The sequence below is a fragment of the Crocodylus porosus genome, unplaced genomic scaffold (genome assembly GCF_001723895.1).
Source record: "Crocodylus porosus isolate Cpor-Errol unplaced genomic scaffold, CroPor_comp1, whole genome shotgun sequence".
Classification (NCBI taxonomy): Eukaryota; Metazoa; Chordata; order Crocodylia; family Crocodylidae; genus Crocodylus; species Crocodylus porosus.
The window spans coordinates 3,073,575-3,090,444 of NW_017728934.1; the positions used below are offsets into that span (position 1 = coordinate 3,073,575).

Sequence of the window (16,870 nt, forward strand, 5' to 3'; positions counted from 1 at the left end):
ATCAACCCTAGCTTTCCTGAGCACCTCAATCAAGGCAGGATCTGGCCTGTATAGGACACAAATGAGCAGCTGATAGACGGCTGGTGAAATGAACTCTGTTTTCATTCATGAATTAATTGTGGCTGAAGCATTGTGAAACTGCCTTATGAAATTTTGCCTGGGTTTCTTGGGTACAAAAGCAAGGCATGAGGATTTCGTTGGGCCGGGGGAGGTGGCAGAAATAAAGGGAAAGGTTTCTTCCTACAAAAGGAAATGTCTCCCCCACAACTAAGTTGTTTTCCCTGCAGCTCCAGTCTTCGCCTCATATTAGGTTGGTTTATATCGTCCTCCTTTCCCAGTGCAGTATATAGGAGGCTGCAGATGCTGTAGATAGAAGCTAAATAAAAACTGGGCCCGGTGCCCAGTGAAACTGGCCCTTTCTTCAGCTGAACCTGGGCAGAAGCAAACAGTTTAGCTGGAAAGGGTTGTTTCTGTTCCTCCTGGGAGATTGCAGTAGTCCTCTCAGTGCTATTGGGGTATGTGCATAGAGGAACATGGCTATGATATCTTGGCTATGCCATGCATGTAGCAAGATGAATGTGGGATAAACCAGACAGAAGGGAGCTAGCTGGAGGATGGGGATATGCTAGAAAGAGGTGGACAGGATTCAAGGATGGGGATAAGGCTGGGAGAGAGGGCCAGGAGTAGAGGATGGAGGTGGATGGGGGAGTGGGTTAAAGGGGTTGAGCATGGATGTGACCTGTTAGCAGGAAAATAGAGAGCCCCCCCCCCCCATCACAAGCAGTGATTTAGAGCTGGGGGAGCTGGCCAGGGATGGAAGAGTCTGTGCCATGGCAGGGCGTGCTCAGTCATAGGGGCCAGGCAGTGCAGCCCCACACCCAGCATCTGGCGGACAAGAGCGGAGCAAACTGGTGCTCCCAGCCCCCCAGGGAGTCTCTGCCATGGCAGGTGCAGCTCTGCACCTAATAACATCTGAAGTGGGTGGAGAGTCAACTGGCTAAGTAGCAGCTCTGCAGAAAGGGACCTGGGGGTTGCAGTGAAAGCTGAATATGAGCCAACAGTGTGCCCTTAAGGCTAACGGCATACTGGGCTGCATTAGTAGGAGTGTTGCCAGCAGATGGAGGGAAGTGATTCTTCCCCTATATACGGCACTGGTGAAGCCACATCTGGAGTACTGCGTCCAGTTTTGGGCCTCTCACTACAGAAAAGATGTGGACAAATTGGAGAGAGTCCAGCAGAGGGCAATGAAAAGGTTCAGGGGCTGGGGGACATGACTTCTGAGGAGAGGTTGAGGGAACTGGGCTTATTTAGTCTGGAGAAGTGAAGACTGAGAGGGGATTTAATAGCAGCCTTTAACTACCTGAAGGGGGTTCAAAAGAGGATGGAGCAAGACCGTTCTCAGTGGTGACAGATAAGAGAATGTGGAGCAATGGTCTCAAGTTGCAGCAAGGGAGGTTTGGATATTAGGAAAAACTTTCTAACTAGGAGGGTGGTAAGACACTGGAACTGTTTACCCAGAGAGGTGGTGGACTCTCCATCTGTGGCGGTTTTAAAGACCTGGCTAGACAAAGCCTTGGCTGGGATGATCTAGTTGGGGATGGTCCTGCTTTGAGCAGCGTGTTGGACTAGGTGTGACCTCCTGAGCGCCCTTCCAGTCCTAATTTTCTGTGATTCTGTGGGCACCAGGTGCCACCCTCAGGGGACTGCTGGTGCCAGAGCTGGCACGGCCACAGCAAAAGTAGCAGCAGCAGCAGCTGCTGTCAGCGTGCAGAGAGCCCTGGCAGCTGAGACTTCCCTTGCTACCCCACCTTGGGCACTGAATGAGTCAGCGCCACCCAAGCACAAAGGGCAGAGCGCTGCATGTTGAGTGTTTCACAGTGTGGGGCCCCTGTGCTGGATAATGTTAGGGTATCTCCTACGCATGCTTTGCCAAGGGTTCGGGCAACCAGTTTGGAGCCCCATTTCCTAGGCTGGTGAACCGGTTTTGGAAGTCTCCATTTTTGAGGCCAAAACTAAGACACTTAAGCCTGACTTTTCACATCTGCTGTGCACTCAAAAGTCCAGGGCAAGTTAGGATGAGTTGCAGGGTCTACCACCCCTGGCATTCAGGCCCTGGCTGTCTGAATGCAGGCACCTGGAAACAGGCCCCTTGATTCCAAAGCTGCCCTTGGGGATTCGGCTGCTAGACTTCCTGCTCCTCATCCTGGATCATAGGAAAAACAGAGCTGAAAGGGACCTCATGAAGTCATACGGTCCAGTGCCCTGCTTAAGGCAGGATTGTCCCTGGTGATGAACCATCCCAGCCAAGTGTCTGTCCAACCTGTTCTTGACCATTTCCAGGGATGGAGATTTCCACAACTTCTCCATGTTGCCTGTTGCAATACTTGACCACTCTGACTCAGAAAGTTCCTCCTAATCTCCAAATTCCCTTTGCTGAGTCTGAGGCCATTGCTCCTAGTCCTGTCCCCTAAAAGCCAAAGAAAAGCCCATCTCCATCTTCTTTATAACCACTCTTCAGGTACTTGAAGACTGTTATCAACTCCCCTATCAGTCTTCTCTTCTAAGTAAACCTAGTTCTTTCAGCCTTTCCTCGTATGTCTTGCTTCCCAGGCCTGTAATCATTTTTGTTGCTCTCTGCTAGACGCCTGCCAGTCTGTCTATCCACATCTTTTTTGAAGTGTGAGGCCACTCCTCCAGGAGGTTAACTCTCAAATGCTGCAGTCTGGCAGGGGAGGTCATGCTTGAGCCCCTAAATTCTCTCTTGCTGACTTGTCAGTCTGCTTAGTACTTCCATGAGAGCCTGACTTTACCTTCCTTTTTATTATTCATGCCTCAGTCACTTCGGACTGTCTGGCTGGCTGTGACTCCTTTTGAGAGGGTGCGTGGGGGAGCAGGGCATCTGGAAAGCTGCAATCAGCCCTGCTGCTAGCATGAGAACAGGCAACTTCCCCCTTCTCACCCAGTGCTTTCACTGACCTTGGTTCCACCTTGCCTCTTGCATGCTCTGGGGACCTGCCTTTCCACCCAGCCTTCAGTTTGGTACTCTGGCAAAAGGTTGCTTTGCTCCTTTTGCTTTCCTCCCTGGTATTGTGACCATGAGCCTTCCAGCCACTGCATGTTCCCCTGGTATGTGTCCGCCTGTTGAAGACATTTCAGCTACTTGAGATGGTTTGCAGTGGTCAAACATACAGAGCCAATTCCCTCATCTCAAAAGGCAATGCACATGCATTGTGATGGCATGTGGTGCCTGTGTGAGCAAGACTGTTTAGGAGCAGGGCTTACAGGAAACCTGGCTTGGAGAACAAATGAAAAATAACAAGCAAATCCAGCCAGAGTAAAGTGACTGATTCTCCAACTACAAAAAAGTGTGAACAAACATTGTCACAAACCCATATGTGGGGGGACCACTGGAGCCCCGAGCAGTGGCGATGTGTAGGGGGTGCTCGTGCACCCGCTGAGAGCACTGGTGCACCCCCTGATGAGCCATGCTTTCCACTTAGGTGACAGGCAGAGGGGGAAGGTGGGAGTGCCAGTGCCCTCCCCTGTGAGCACCATCTGGGGAGTGGGGGCACCAGATGAAGTGCTGTGGCCACTTCTGGGAGCGCCGCAGCTGCTTCCCAGTCAGTGCAGTTGTCCCCCAGTCGCTGACTGGTCGCTGCCGGGGCACGATCCCCCCGACTAAGGTGGCACCAGTCACCCATTGCCTCGAGGTTCTCCCCACTGTGCTTCCACTCGCCTTAAGAAACAGACCTAAGACCTGAAAGAGCTCCCTATCTCTGCACCGCCATTCCTCTGGCCTTGTACGTGGATCCTGCAGCTGCAGTGATCCTGGAGCGGCCCTTGTATGTGGATCCTGCAGCTCCATCCTTGCATATGGATCCTGCAGCTGCTGTGCCCCACCCCTCTCTCACACTCACACACACACACACACAAACGCACACTTTTGGGTAATGGAAGAATAAATTATAGGTCCCTCTCTCCATGGAGAGGGCCAGGCTGGAATATCACCTCCCCAGAAGTCACTCCTTCTACAGGCAACCAAAAAGGAGACAAACAATAAAATGATTTATTATAAAAGCGGAACAAGCATAAGAAACCAGTAACCATAGGTTGAGATACAGGCAGAGATATAAGAGAAACCAACAAAAGCAAATACCAGAACATTAACTTGGTCGTACCCAACCCCTTAAATCCAAAGATGAAGTGCCTAGCTAGCTTCAGGGATCTAAAGGCAACCTCTGGTACTGACCATGCCCAACGGGGACCTCTCTCCACTTGGGTTACCCAGCCTCCTTGGCTGACGGGGGGTTATTATAAAAATATATCTCTATATATACATAAAGTTTTATATATCGCTACACTCCTAGTCACACACCAAAAGGGAAAACCATAATCCCATCACAAAATCCCCAGCCGCGCACCTGTACAAAGGCCCACTGGGCACCCAAAGCCATTACAATATGCGTGCCTGCACACCCACACACACAAGCCCTCCAGTCTCTCAGACCAGACACCACAGTCCCTTCATCCCCGCCCCAATGACGGGGTTGCAGACTCGGATCATCCATTGTCCGTGTCGCTTTGCCCCAGCTCCCGCTGGAGGACTTGCTGCTGCTGTCCTCAGATCGGGTCGTCTTTGCATCCTCTTCACTGTCACGGTCTGTTTCCCCGCTGTGGGGTGGTTCCTTGGCTAGGGGACGCGGGCAGAGCTCGGAAGGGCCCTTGTACCTGGGAAGACTGAAGACAAAAGCCAGGTTTAAGTACCTTTGCCAGTCTGGCCCTGAACATATGTCACCCCTTCATTTCTAGGGGCTCGTATTATGCCAGTCACTTCCTGCCTCCTCCCAAGGTGCTCATGTACCAAAGTAAAATCTCGCATCCTTTTTAGACATGCAGATTTGTTAATCTGATATGCAGCCTCTCCTGTATGACAGTTTGACCAGCTAGGTGCCATCACAAACCAAGTCAAATGCTAATTCTCAGCCATTTCCTCTTCTAAGTGTGAACAGTTGTGGGCTGTTATGTCAGATGCTGTAACAGACACAGATAAGAGAACAACAGAAGCAAACACAGCTTCACGCTACCTATTAGTAGAGACCAACCACCCCGATATTACACCTAATTTGGGAAATATCCATGGTGAAACCCCCAGAGTAACTTTGTCTCGGGGTACCTCAGTGACAACCGCAGACCCAGTTTTCACGTAGGTACGCTTCATTTCTCACACTTCTATTAAAGCTTCATTTCAAAGGGTTTATTAAAGCTTAATACATGAGAGAAGCATGTTGTAGGCATGAACAGTGTATGTTACTGTTACCAACTCATCAGTAATAGTTGGTAGGGATGGTTGTTGCAAGCAATTTACAGACCTATTGGACAAAAGATGAAACCCCTGTTAATTGTTTGTTGGCCTCTAGTGAGCCATTTAGAAAGGGAACGCTATCATAAATGATACGGTTTACGAGATGCAGACTGTATGTAACATGGTGACTGCAGTGATGTGACCCAGGAGCTCCTTTCCAGCTTGTGCTCTGCAGATAACTATCATAGTATGACCGAGCTTTCTGACATGGTGAGGAAATTTTGACTCGGTTACCTGAGGAGGGATATGAGGTATGTGTGTTCTTCAGTGGGTTTCCTTAATGCAGTGTTTCCCAACATTTTTCAGACTCAAGGCATCCTTCAGAAAATGCCAGGTCTTCATTTTTGCTTGTTTTTTGATTATGGAAAAATAATACAGCAATTTTGTTGTTGGGAAAAATGCAGAAAGCCCACAACAGGTCAGAATGTTTTTGATGTTGTGGATTCCTATTTCAAATCTCCGGGGTTATCTTCCGAATTATATTTGCACGCCTAACAGTGCGAACTCTGCAAAGCGCCTTGAGACGCCCTTAAAAGAATCTCATGGCATTGCAGGGAACTGCAGCCCCCTGGTTGGGAATCACTGCGCCAATGTGTCCTCAGATCCTTCCTTGCAAAGCAGGTTAGTGTCACTATGTCACAACTGAGGCTCAGAAAAGGAAAGTGTTGATACTTTGGCCATAAACCTTTTCCTGATCCACACCCTCAACCTATGCTGCTGAGAGGATTGGTTTTACCTGCTCTGTGCCGCCAGGGAATACCCACCACTCACTCCAGAGTGCCTTCAGTCTGCACTGCTGTGTCAGGGTGACATGAGCCAGACTTCACAGGGCTTGCAATCGTTGTGCTTGTGTTGAGATAGCAGCTGAAATCTCCAGTCCTGGACCAGGATCCTGCAGCAAACGATGCTGCACAAACACAGGATATCCAAATAGTCCCTGTCCCAGTGAGTCTACCCAGCCAGTTTCCCCTGCTGTTCCTGTAGGTCTTTCACTTGTCATTGTGGAAGACAAAACTGCTTTAAATAACAGGGCAATGTGGGTGTAAATGGCTGTCAAGGATGGGGTCTGAAACTAGTCTTAACTCACTTTTTGAAACTGCTCACCTGGTGAGAACTGAATGAATAAACCAAGGAAGTCTTGCCCGCTGCCACGCTGGTGGCTTGTGGTTTCCACTCAGAATGAGGCACACTGTCTGGCTTAGGTCTTTTTGAACCTAAAACTCAGAATGAAACCCAGTGGCTGTGATTCCCATGTGATCTGAAACTGAGAGGTCTGGGACCCTGTGAACCAACCCCCTGGAGCTGCAGGATGCAGCCTCACAGCTGTCAGCTGGGAGATGTCCTCAGCAGGTTTCCTCCTCCCCGTATCAGCTCAAAGAGTAAATATGTTAGATCCTTCTGCTCCGATGCCTCCCGTCTCCTGGATGTTTTCAGCACTGCAGACTGGCCAATGTCCATCATGAGCAGATACACTTAAGCTCTATCTAATTTAGGGGAACTGAGACTGAGTCAGATGGGGGGTGGAAACTGGGTTTTACAGCAATACTTCCTCCTTTAATAATCAACTGGGGTCATGCACACCGAGGCAAGGCTCATTGTGCACTGGGTTGGTATATCTACATGAGGACTTTGTACCAGTGGACCCATAGCAATGTAGTTAAATATGTTCACATTCTCCCCCTTTATGCATAAGAGTTTCTCTCCCCACTCCCAGGATAAACTCCAGACAGGAACTCTGGGTGACTTGTGCAATGGGCTGACTCATGCGGGGGCAGGGGAAGAAGCCTGGGTACGCAGGCTCAGCCCACACCAGGATTAGAGCCATTGCCCGGAGAGCAGCTGCAGGGTGAATAGCAAGGGGAGGGACAGGTGGCACTGCAGCAGGAACAGCCCTGCTGTCTGGGGACGCAGCTGGGCTCCTGCAGGGGAATTGCTGCTCACTGTGCAAGACTCCACTCAGCCAAACCGTCCCTGCCCGCCCAGGGTGGAGCTTGCTTGCTGTCTGTCTGCAGCTCCAGAAGGAACGGAGAACTGCAAGGCAGGGGAGAGGGGAGCGAGCAGGTCTAGCACTCTGCCAGGAGCTTGCAGATGGAGGAAGGGAAGCAGGGGGCACAGCTGTAAGAAAGAATAGGCCCGTGAGCCCCAATGATGCTCCCCTCCTGTGTCCCGAGTAGCCTTAGCCACCACCATTGACTCTCCCAGCTATCTGTGTGGTGAAACACTGGGAGCCCTTGTGGAAACCTGCTTGTCAGAGCTAACATAACTGGGACTTTGGGCTTTAAAAGGGCCAGGCCTGAGTGGAACCTGAATCTTGCCCCTTTCCCTCTTCCCAAGGATGCAGCTTTCCTCTCAAGCTCATCACTTGCAGCAATTGCCCGCAGGGGTCAAGGCAGCGAGGTCGGCTGCTGGGGGACCGTCTCCCCATTGGCAGGACTGGTCGCAGGAGGGGCACATGCCCCCACTGACAAAGGCGGCATGAGTTGCCCGTGCTAGGAATGGACTTTGGCTCCAATAAGTATGTGTTCTTAGTGATAAGTTAAGGGTGTAAACATTTCAGCTGAATGAAGGCCTTACGTGTGTATGTGTAGGCATGTGTGAGCCTGCAGTGTATTTACATGAATGGGTGTGTTTCTGAGAGAGTAAACAGTCACATTGGACTTAAACCATCAGTAGGAATACAATAGATCTACACAAGCAAGCACGTGCACTCACAATAGATGTCAAGCCTGTCGCATATCTTTGACACAAGCGTGTTTGGAAATCTGTATGTGCTTCCTAGAGATCTGAACCAGGGGTGTCAAATGTATGGTCCAGGCACAGGCTCTGTCTGGCCCATGGTGCCATATCACCCAGCCCACAGGGTTCCAGAGGGGCTGGGAATTCAGAGATGAGGTGAGCTGGGAGGTGAACGTCGGCAGCGGTGGGGGGGTAATATAGCCATCGCTGCCTATGCTGTCACTGTTAGGTCTGGGTTCAGCCAAGGAGGTTCCTTGCAGTCCAGGTCCAGTCTGCAAGCAGATCCAGCCTGGGAGCGCAGGTGAGTTTGACACGCCTGATCTACACAAATGAGTGTGTGTATTCACAGTAGAGTTATACAAACAAGTGTACGTCTGCATTCACAGTAGATTTATATGCATATACATGTGTGCGAAGCACTTGTGAGTCTTTCTTTCATCTTTGTTTAAGCAGGTGGAGCTCACGGTTGACCATACAACAGAAGCCTCCACAGGTCTTGGCTCAGTGCCCTATCTGTCCAAGTTACTTCCTGTTCTCCTGACCTTGACCATGGAAGGCAAAGATGAAATCAGTGACACAGACAGTGGGATCATACTACAGTCAGGTAAGTGACTCATGGTGGGAATTCCAGTGCCCTGCAGGAGGATGCAGTTGTGTTGTGCTCTGTCTGGAAGTGCAGTCCATCTTCTGGGAGCTCTGGGAGGAAGGTGCACAGGTAGAGGCTAGTGTATGTCTTTGGGGAAGTCTTTGGGAGTTCCCTTTCTAGCTACCAACTGGGGCTTGATTTCGCTGAGCAAGGCGCTGCTTTTCCAGGGGGATTTGGGGGCACCAAAGTGCCAGTACATCACCCACATGCTGTGCAGGATACTGTAGACATTTCTGAGCTAACTAGCTCAGGTCCCAACAGTCATCACAGCAGCTTGGAGCTCAGTGTTGACTGCTGTCATACGACTATTTGTACAGTTTCGCAGGTGGTTTTGTACAGCTTTGTTGCTGTTGCGGCTGTGGTTAGACTGTGTATCCTGTAGTCACGCAGTAGCTACAAGGCAGACATACTCATACTTGCCCAGTCATTGCAAGCCAACCTAAAACATTGCATGGGAACATCGTGTAGCTGACTTAGAAAAGCTTGTGTGGTTGCAGAAGGAAGACCAAAAGCCAGAATATCACCTCTCTTCTCCACCAGGATTGATATTTTAACTAGAAACCTCAGAAGTTATCAGTGATTTGGGCACATTGCCCAAGAATAAAATTTACAGCTCTAGGAACACAACCATATGGGGTGAGGAACTTTTCTGCACCTTTCCACGCTCTAGCCCCATTATCTCCAGCTCCCCCCGGCTGCTCAATCAGAGCTCTGTCCTATTGAGAAGCTGGCCTCAAAGGAAAATACTAGTGCAATGAAAGATGAGATGTCAGTCTCTCTTGCCCAGGGAGTCACAGCACTCCTTGCATCCCATCTGAAAACCCTTTTCTTACCCTAGCGGTTCATTTGTCTAGTAGTCTGTTAAACTCAGCAATGTTTTCACTCGCAACAATTCAGGCTCCCCACATTATCTGGGATGACCTGGGGCTGGTTACAGCCAACATAATCATTGCATACTCCAGCTAGGGAGCGTGCAGTGATCTCTGGTTGGAGGCTCTGGAGATGGACCATGCCAGCACCTTCACCTTATGCTGCTCACCTGGGTGCCGTGGAGAAGGAGCAGCACTCAGTTCACATGCTGATCAGGGAACCAGTACCTAGAGCTGTGGGGCTCAGCCCTTTTGGCAGGCGTATGACAAATTTGCCCTGTACCCCCCCCACCCCCCCATGTGCCACTCCCCTCCCCTCGCCCTGCCAGATTTACTGCTCTGCTTTCTGCTCCCAGTCTTCTCTACTGCTGTGCTGCTTGTCCCCTCCACAATCTGCCTGTGCCATGCACAGAGGCTGCCTGTGCTACTTCATAGTCTCTAGGGTTGGAAGGGACCTGAGCAGATCATCGAGTCCGACCCCCTGCCATGGCAGGAAAGATTACTGGGGTCAAATGACCCCAGCAAGGTGTACATCTAGCCATACTTGTGACACCCGTGCTGCAGGTCTGTTCCCTAAGGCATTGTGGGAAATATTTGAGCTGGCTGACAACTGGAATTTCTATCCCTAGAGACATGCCAATGCTTTTAAATGAGCTTTTCCTCTAAATGGAGATGGAAACACAAATCCTTGAGGTCTTATGTTTGTTCAGCAGGGGAGCAGCCTCTAGTAAACCATGGGAGATGTCTGGGGCTGGTAAGGGAGGCCCACCCAGGAGAGGCTTACCAAATTATAGGTACCCATCAGGCATTGCAGTAGCTCAGGCAGCCACAGATTAGGGTTGAACTGACTTGAAATGAAACATTTCCATTTGATTTTACAACCCGGATGTTTTGATTTGCGTCAGTCTGACTGAAAACAAAATGTTTCCTTTGATGCGCCAGAAAGCAAAGCAGAACTTTTCAAGACAATTGATTGTTACCCCCCAGCAACGCTGGATGTTGCATGAAGTGCCTCTTCCATGGAAAAAGGGGGAAAATTCCAGGCTTCCTTCATAAATGCACATCTGTAACGAGTGAGATGATGTGCTTAAAGAGTCTGATCCTACAAAAGGATCTGGTAATTATCAGGAAATGAAACTTGAGGGTAGTGGACATTTCCCTAGATTGGACCCTGAACCTATACCTTCATTTGAGAGCTCTGTGAGGCTGGGACCTGTCTTTGTGCCTGGTCAATGTGGTCCTGACTTCTGGTTCATGGTCCTTAGGTGTTATTGTAACAGAGACAATAGGTTATAGCACCCTTGGGTAACCTAGATTGTGCCAGGGTGCTAAATGTTAATGTTTATTAGGGTTGGGGCAGCAGCACAGAGCACCCTGTGGTGACTTGAGCATCTTCACAACAATTAGTCTGGGCAGAAGGTATCCAGGAACTGCACTGCATAATAGTACCTGACACGTTCAAAATGCTTATCAAAGTTGATTTAAACTACTCAGTTAAAACCTTGCAGTGGCCTTTTCTGCAAGTCATCTGTATTACTGTTTGATGGGGAAACTGAGGCACAGAGCAGGGAAGTAACTTGTCCCAGGCTGCAGAGTCACTTTTGGTGCCAGCATTGCTTTGCTCCTTCCCAGTGCAGTGGAAACTTCCATTCTTCTGTCTGCTGCATTACTCTGTGCCTCATCCTGTAGCCCTGGATCAGCTGCATGAAGGGAGGTGCCAGGTTAGGGCAGGAATAAGCTGCTCCTTCTCCTACAGGTTCAGGACTTCAGAGACTGCATGGGACATGGGGCCCTGAGTCCTAAAAGCCCCAAACTGTCACCTGTACTTAGGGCCTAGCTCAGGAGTGGGCAGTTATTTCTTCTGAAGGGCCACTTAACGAGTTTTGGTGAGCTGTCAAGAGCCACACACAAAAAGTCTTTTAAAAGATATCATTTTAACAAATTATAGATAGAAAACAGATCATATACTAAAAATCAGACATCTACTATAACATATTTTAATTCTGTTTCAAAAAAGATTTGTCCCAATGTATGTTTCTTTGAGTAGTATATATAGGGGTGATTGCATAATAGCTCAAAATAAAGTCTTACTCTTGTGTGTTGTGGGGATGTGGAGAGGGGTGTGGAGGGTGGGGAGTATAGGGGCGTGGGGTGGTGCATATGTGTGTGCAGTGGTGTGCATTTGTATGGGGGGGGGGCTTCCCATGTGCTATGCCCCAGGAGCCATCTGGGGGGAGGGGCAGCAGGGCAGGGGGGCATGCATCAGAGCTCTCTCAGGTCATGCCCTGCAACTGCTGTCCCCTGTCCCAACCCCATCCGTCCATCTCATGGTTGCCCCTGTGGCACTCTTCATGGGGCCAAGCTCTGCCTGCTTCCATGCAGGACAGCCCATGTTGAACACCCAGCCCCAGCCTTGGCCCCAGGCAGCACACAGCTTCCCAGAGGGGCTGCTCCCAGTGCAGCTGCAGCTGCCTGGGTATTGCTCAGCTATCCCTGCCTCCAGCGGCTCCTCCTCCTCCTCCTGCCCCTGCTGCACTGCTCTGGGCAGCAGGTAGTGCTGGAAAGTGATGGTGGTGGCCATGGGGACATGTGCAAGGCATCACACACCCAGCCAGCTGGGGGCAGAGGGGGAGGAGGGGAAGCTGCAGCCATGCATATCCTGCCCCAGCACACATTCCCAGCTCCTGCCCCAGCGCACATCCCAACAGCCACTGCCACCGCTTCCCAGTGCTACTTGCTGCCTGGAGTGGCGTAGTAGGGGCAGGAGGAGGATGAGCCACTGGAGGCGAGGGAAGCCTGGCAGGACCCAGGCGGTTGCAGCCGCGCTGGGAGCAGCCACACCGGGAAGCGGTAAACAGTGGCCAAAGCCATCAGGGGGCACAAGCGGGAGTGTAGTGTGGACTGCCCTGGGCTGGATACAATTGATTGGTGGGCACCCACCCACAAGCCAGATACAATCAGCTGGTGGGCCAAATCCAGCCCATGGGCCATATTTTGCCCACCCCTGGTTTATCCCCATTATCACCAGCTTCCTCTGGCTGTTCAATCAGTGCTCATTTTGTCCCCAACAGGCCAGGTAAGCCCTGTGTCACCCCTGAAGGACCTGACCAAGGCAGTGCACAAGCAGCAGAAGGCACTGGAGGCACACCTGGAGGCCTGCCTGCAGGAGCTGAGAAAGCTCTGCCTGCGTGAGGCGGTAAGGGACCCTCATCACTGGTGCAATCACATGGGCTTCTTGGAGATGACTTGGCTATGGCTAGGTGTAGAGAAACTAGGAGCTCTGCTGAAAATCACACTGCCTGGCCATGGGAGATGCAAGGATGGGGATGGGCATTTCTAGCCAGACCCAAGTCACATGTTCCCCCTGCCCACTGACTGCAGCCTCTCCTCGGGAGCCCCAGTGGCTGGAGTCAGGTCCAGCAGGAGCACTGTAGGGTTAAACAAGGGGTGGAATATCCCAGACAGGGTGGCAAGTGCTCAGCAGGTCGTGCATGAGGGACCGACTGCCAGTGCTATGTCACCACTGGCTGGAATCACCTTCTTGTTGAGAAGCTTCTCCATTCATCCCAAGGAAAGTGATACCCATGATGTAACTCCTACATTCACTAGAAGATGCCTGTGCCACTCTCACTGCCCTTTCCCCACACAGGAGCTAACTGGGATGCTGCCACAGGAGTACCCTCTGAAACCAGGAGAAAAGCCCCCAAAGGTGCGTCAGAGGATTGGCACTGCCTTCAAACTGGATGAGAAGACCATTGTCTCACAAGGAGCAGTAAGGGCCTGGCTTGTACTACAAAGAGATCCTCTCTCTCAGTTGGTGTTTGGTGCAGGGGGGGCGCAGGTAGACCAACACTGCAGGGCAGGCTGCCTAAAATAAGTGTGGAGGTTCTTAAAATTCATATGACAGTCACCAGTCCTATTACTGACCCTAGTTGGTGGGCACCAGTCCAGAGCTGGCAGGTTCACAGCACAAGAACCGCCACTTGTGCCATTGTTGGTTTCTTTAGCATAAAGGCTACAGAGGCACTGGATCCATAGGGAAGAGACCATTCCAGGCCAGGGTGAAGCACCACAAAGATGGAAACAAATTCCCCTGGTGTTGTCCATCTTGTACCTGTTGTATGAAGGGAGAACAGGGATGTCCAGGGTTGCCTACCCCATCAGCGCGAAGAAAAGAGATTTATGGCTTTAGCTTTGGCTAGGTTCAGAGAAGCTGTAGGAGCTGTCCTGGACATTGGGTTTCTTGGCGGTGGGAGATAAAAGGTTGTGGAGGAGCATTGCCTTAGTCTGTCCCACCCAACTCTGTCCATCTCTCCGTAGCCATTTGTGAAGGAAGCAAGCCCAGCACTGAGAGCTAGCTCCAGGTAAAAGGAGAGAAGAATAGCCCTGCTAAAGGGTCTTCTTGGGTGCATCTGCCATGCAATTAGCATACAAAAATAAATGCTGGCACAGTTCGTGTTGGAGTTAATGGCTCCCGGGCACAGTGTCTATACATGTGCCCAGGACCACACCAGTTTGAGCTAGGGTGGAGCAGCCCCAGGCTGGCAGCAGGCTCGGGGGGTCATTCCCATCTCCAGGTTGTGGTGTCAGGTGACAGATAGGGATGACTGAGGCATGAGAGTGCCCAAAGAGTAGAGCTTTGTGGCTAGGCCCTGGCCCCCTGTTGCCTGAGCTGACCAGGTGCAAGTTAGGCCCAGGTCAGCATTTACACTTGTGCTTCGGTGAAGATATTTTTGCTGTGATAAGATAGTACTTGTCCCCGACACTACCGTCTTATGGTGGTGAAACGTAGTTTGCTGCACTCCTGTAGCACCGCACATGTTGAATGTGACAATTTACACTGCAGCAAATTAATCTACTGAGCCATTAAGCACACATGTAGATGCATCCCTTAATGCTTGGTTTATAGAAGGGCTCATTAACATGCAATGTTCTCCACTTCTTTCTATCTCCTGAAGCTCATTTACCCAACCAACCCAGCTGAGATGGCATGTCTGACCCCAGTAGGAAGCAGCTTAAGGCATGGTGCTGAGGATGGTACTGCTTATTCTCTCTGTGAGTAGTGCAGGGTTGAGGCATAGGTGAGGATTGTATTTGCTGCTGATCTGAGACCTTGCTTGATCCCTGCGCTGCCAGCATACCCAATCTTTATCTATGTGGTACCTTAGTAGAAGCCCCTTCACTTTCTGTTGTGGGCAAGGAGGGTATTTCCTTCACAATCCCTCTACCTGGGAAACCCCATATTGGAGCCATCATCTGGTCAGCACTAGGGGCCTAGACCAAACTCTCTCCAGAGCCTGACTCAGGTTCTGAAGCTGCCTGCTTCCCAGGCCAGATTATGCTGCATATGTAGCACCTCTACCTCTGCCAGGCTCAGGAGATGAGAGAGCAGGGCTAGGAAACAAATCATCCTCTCCTGTGCAGCTGCCATGCAAAGCCACAGTCACTGTGAGTAGTCAGGGTCTATATTCTGTGGGTCCATCTCAAATGCCAATAATGCTGATGCTTCCATTGATAGCATGTGGCATGCACGTATGCTGAGCTGTCCAGTGTGCCCCTATTCCTGGACCCTTGTTTGCAATGTCAAGGACAGTTTGGAATCTGGCTCCAGTAGCTCACAGATAATTCCTAGATGTGAAAGCCACCGCAAACCATTAGAGAAGAAGGATGGTCTAGTGTTAGAGCACCAGACTATGCTGAGAGGTCCTGAGTCCAATCCCTCCTCTGCCACAGACTTCCTGGGTGACCCTGAAAAATACCGCAGAGAATCTGAGCCTAACTGACTTGAGGACCTGGTTGTCAAGGGATGACTAGGATGTGGGTGGTCACTTGGAGCTTGATACTAAGTTTTGCAAGCCAGGGAGCCTGGACCAGGCACGGTCAAGAGGTAAAAGCAGGGGTCTGGACTGCAGCCACAAGCCAGGGGGTCAGGAGCCAGTAGTCAGGAAGCAGGGACGCAGGCTGGAGTTAGGGATTAGGAACTTGGAACCAGTGGACAAGAACCTGGAACATGGGTTCAAACCAGGCCAGGAGCCAAGCAAAGAAGCATCTCTCCTGTTGAGTAGTCTACCGAGTACTGAAAGGGCAGATGCTTATAAGCAGGCAGGCACACTCATTCAGGTAATCCAGGCTAGCTGGGGGTTAATTAGCCTGCCTGCTGCCCTGACATTAACAACTCCCTTTTGGAAGGGAGGATGTATAGGAGCATCCAAATCATTGGGAGTTAGGTGGCAAATCCTGTTTGAGGAGCTTGCCCTTTGCCTCTCTAGGTTTGATCTCCCTTTTTGTACAACAGAGATCGGGGCACTGCTCTGCCTCCCAGGAAGCACCACCACGATAGGGGCAAGAGAGGCTCCTCTGATACATCATGGCGATCTTCAGTCAGCCTTGCAGAGGGAAGGAATTATTTTTTCCCCTATTACATTGGTACTTAATTCAGACCCGTGCTCCAAGACTTCATCTGGGTCTTCCAGTTTGGGGGATTCCTCTTTCCCTCTGTGTGCCTGAATAGTAGTTTCCATGCATGGGAGTAGTATTTTTGGTTCTTACACACTTGTCGCAATTCAGTTCCCCCTACACTGTGGACATATAAGCATACACATGTAGACTGACCATGTGTGGGGCCCAAATATGGGCATGTACACTCAGGTCATGAAAATGTAGCTTCCCCATTGGGAACAAGGGTCTAACCTAGATCCCAGGATTTCCCCCATCTAGGGGACCAGGCACCTTACTGAGCCACATCCCTTCTAGCTTGCTCGCCTGATCCAGCAACCACATATCACCCTCTCCTAGGTGTCCAGGGAGCCAGCTTCAGAAAGGGCACAGCAAAAGGTCCTGGACAATGCCTAACTTCTGGTGTGGTGGTGTAACAAGCCGTTATTGCAATGGTGTTGGGACGTTGGGATGCCCCTCAGCCTCAGGCCTTGGTCCGCTGTTCTTCTGCTTGTTGAGTGAAGACAGAGTAGGTTTCACCCTTCAGATAACTCCTTATCCCAGCAAACCTCCACTTTATCTGCCCCAGACCAGATCTTGCAGCTCCAGCAGAGGAAGTTTGCCAGCTTTGGGGGCATATGCCCTTTAGTTTGAAAAATATGGTAGGTCCTCACTCCTGTAGGAGTGAAATGCCTGTAGCTGTAATTGCTCTGAAACCACACCTACTGTAGACAATTAGTAAGGTGTGTAAAACAGCAAAAAAGATTTATGGCACAAGCGACATAAATCATACAAACAAGTTTAACTGGAAGTTGGGAAAAC

At 50.6% G+C, this 16,870-nt stretch overlaps 1 protein-coding gene across 2 annotated transcripts in view; it reads left to right on the forward strand.

Annotated features, from left to right (window-relative positions):
* CUNH1orf106 (chromosome unknown C1orf106 homolog) overlaps window positions 1-16,870 on the forward strand; it is a 44,744-nt gene that overhangs the window by 11,596 nt on the left and 16,278 nt on the right. For both annotated transcript variants that reach the window (XM_019546305.1, XM_019546304.1), the window contains exons 2-4: window positions 8,552-8,702; window positions 12,685-12,809; window positions 13,263-13,385. In XM_019546305.1, the coding sequence (XP_019401850.1) occupies window positions 8,648-8,702; window positions 12,685-12,809; window positions 13,263-13,385 (303 nt within the window). In that variant the 5' untranslated portion in view covers window positions 8,552-8,647. The remainder of the gene's footprint in view (window positions 1-8,551; window positions 8,703-12,684; window positions 12,810-13,262; window positions 13,386-16,870) is intronic.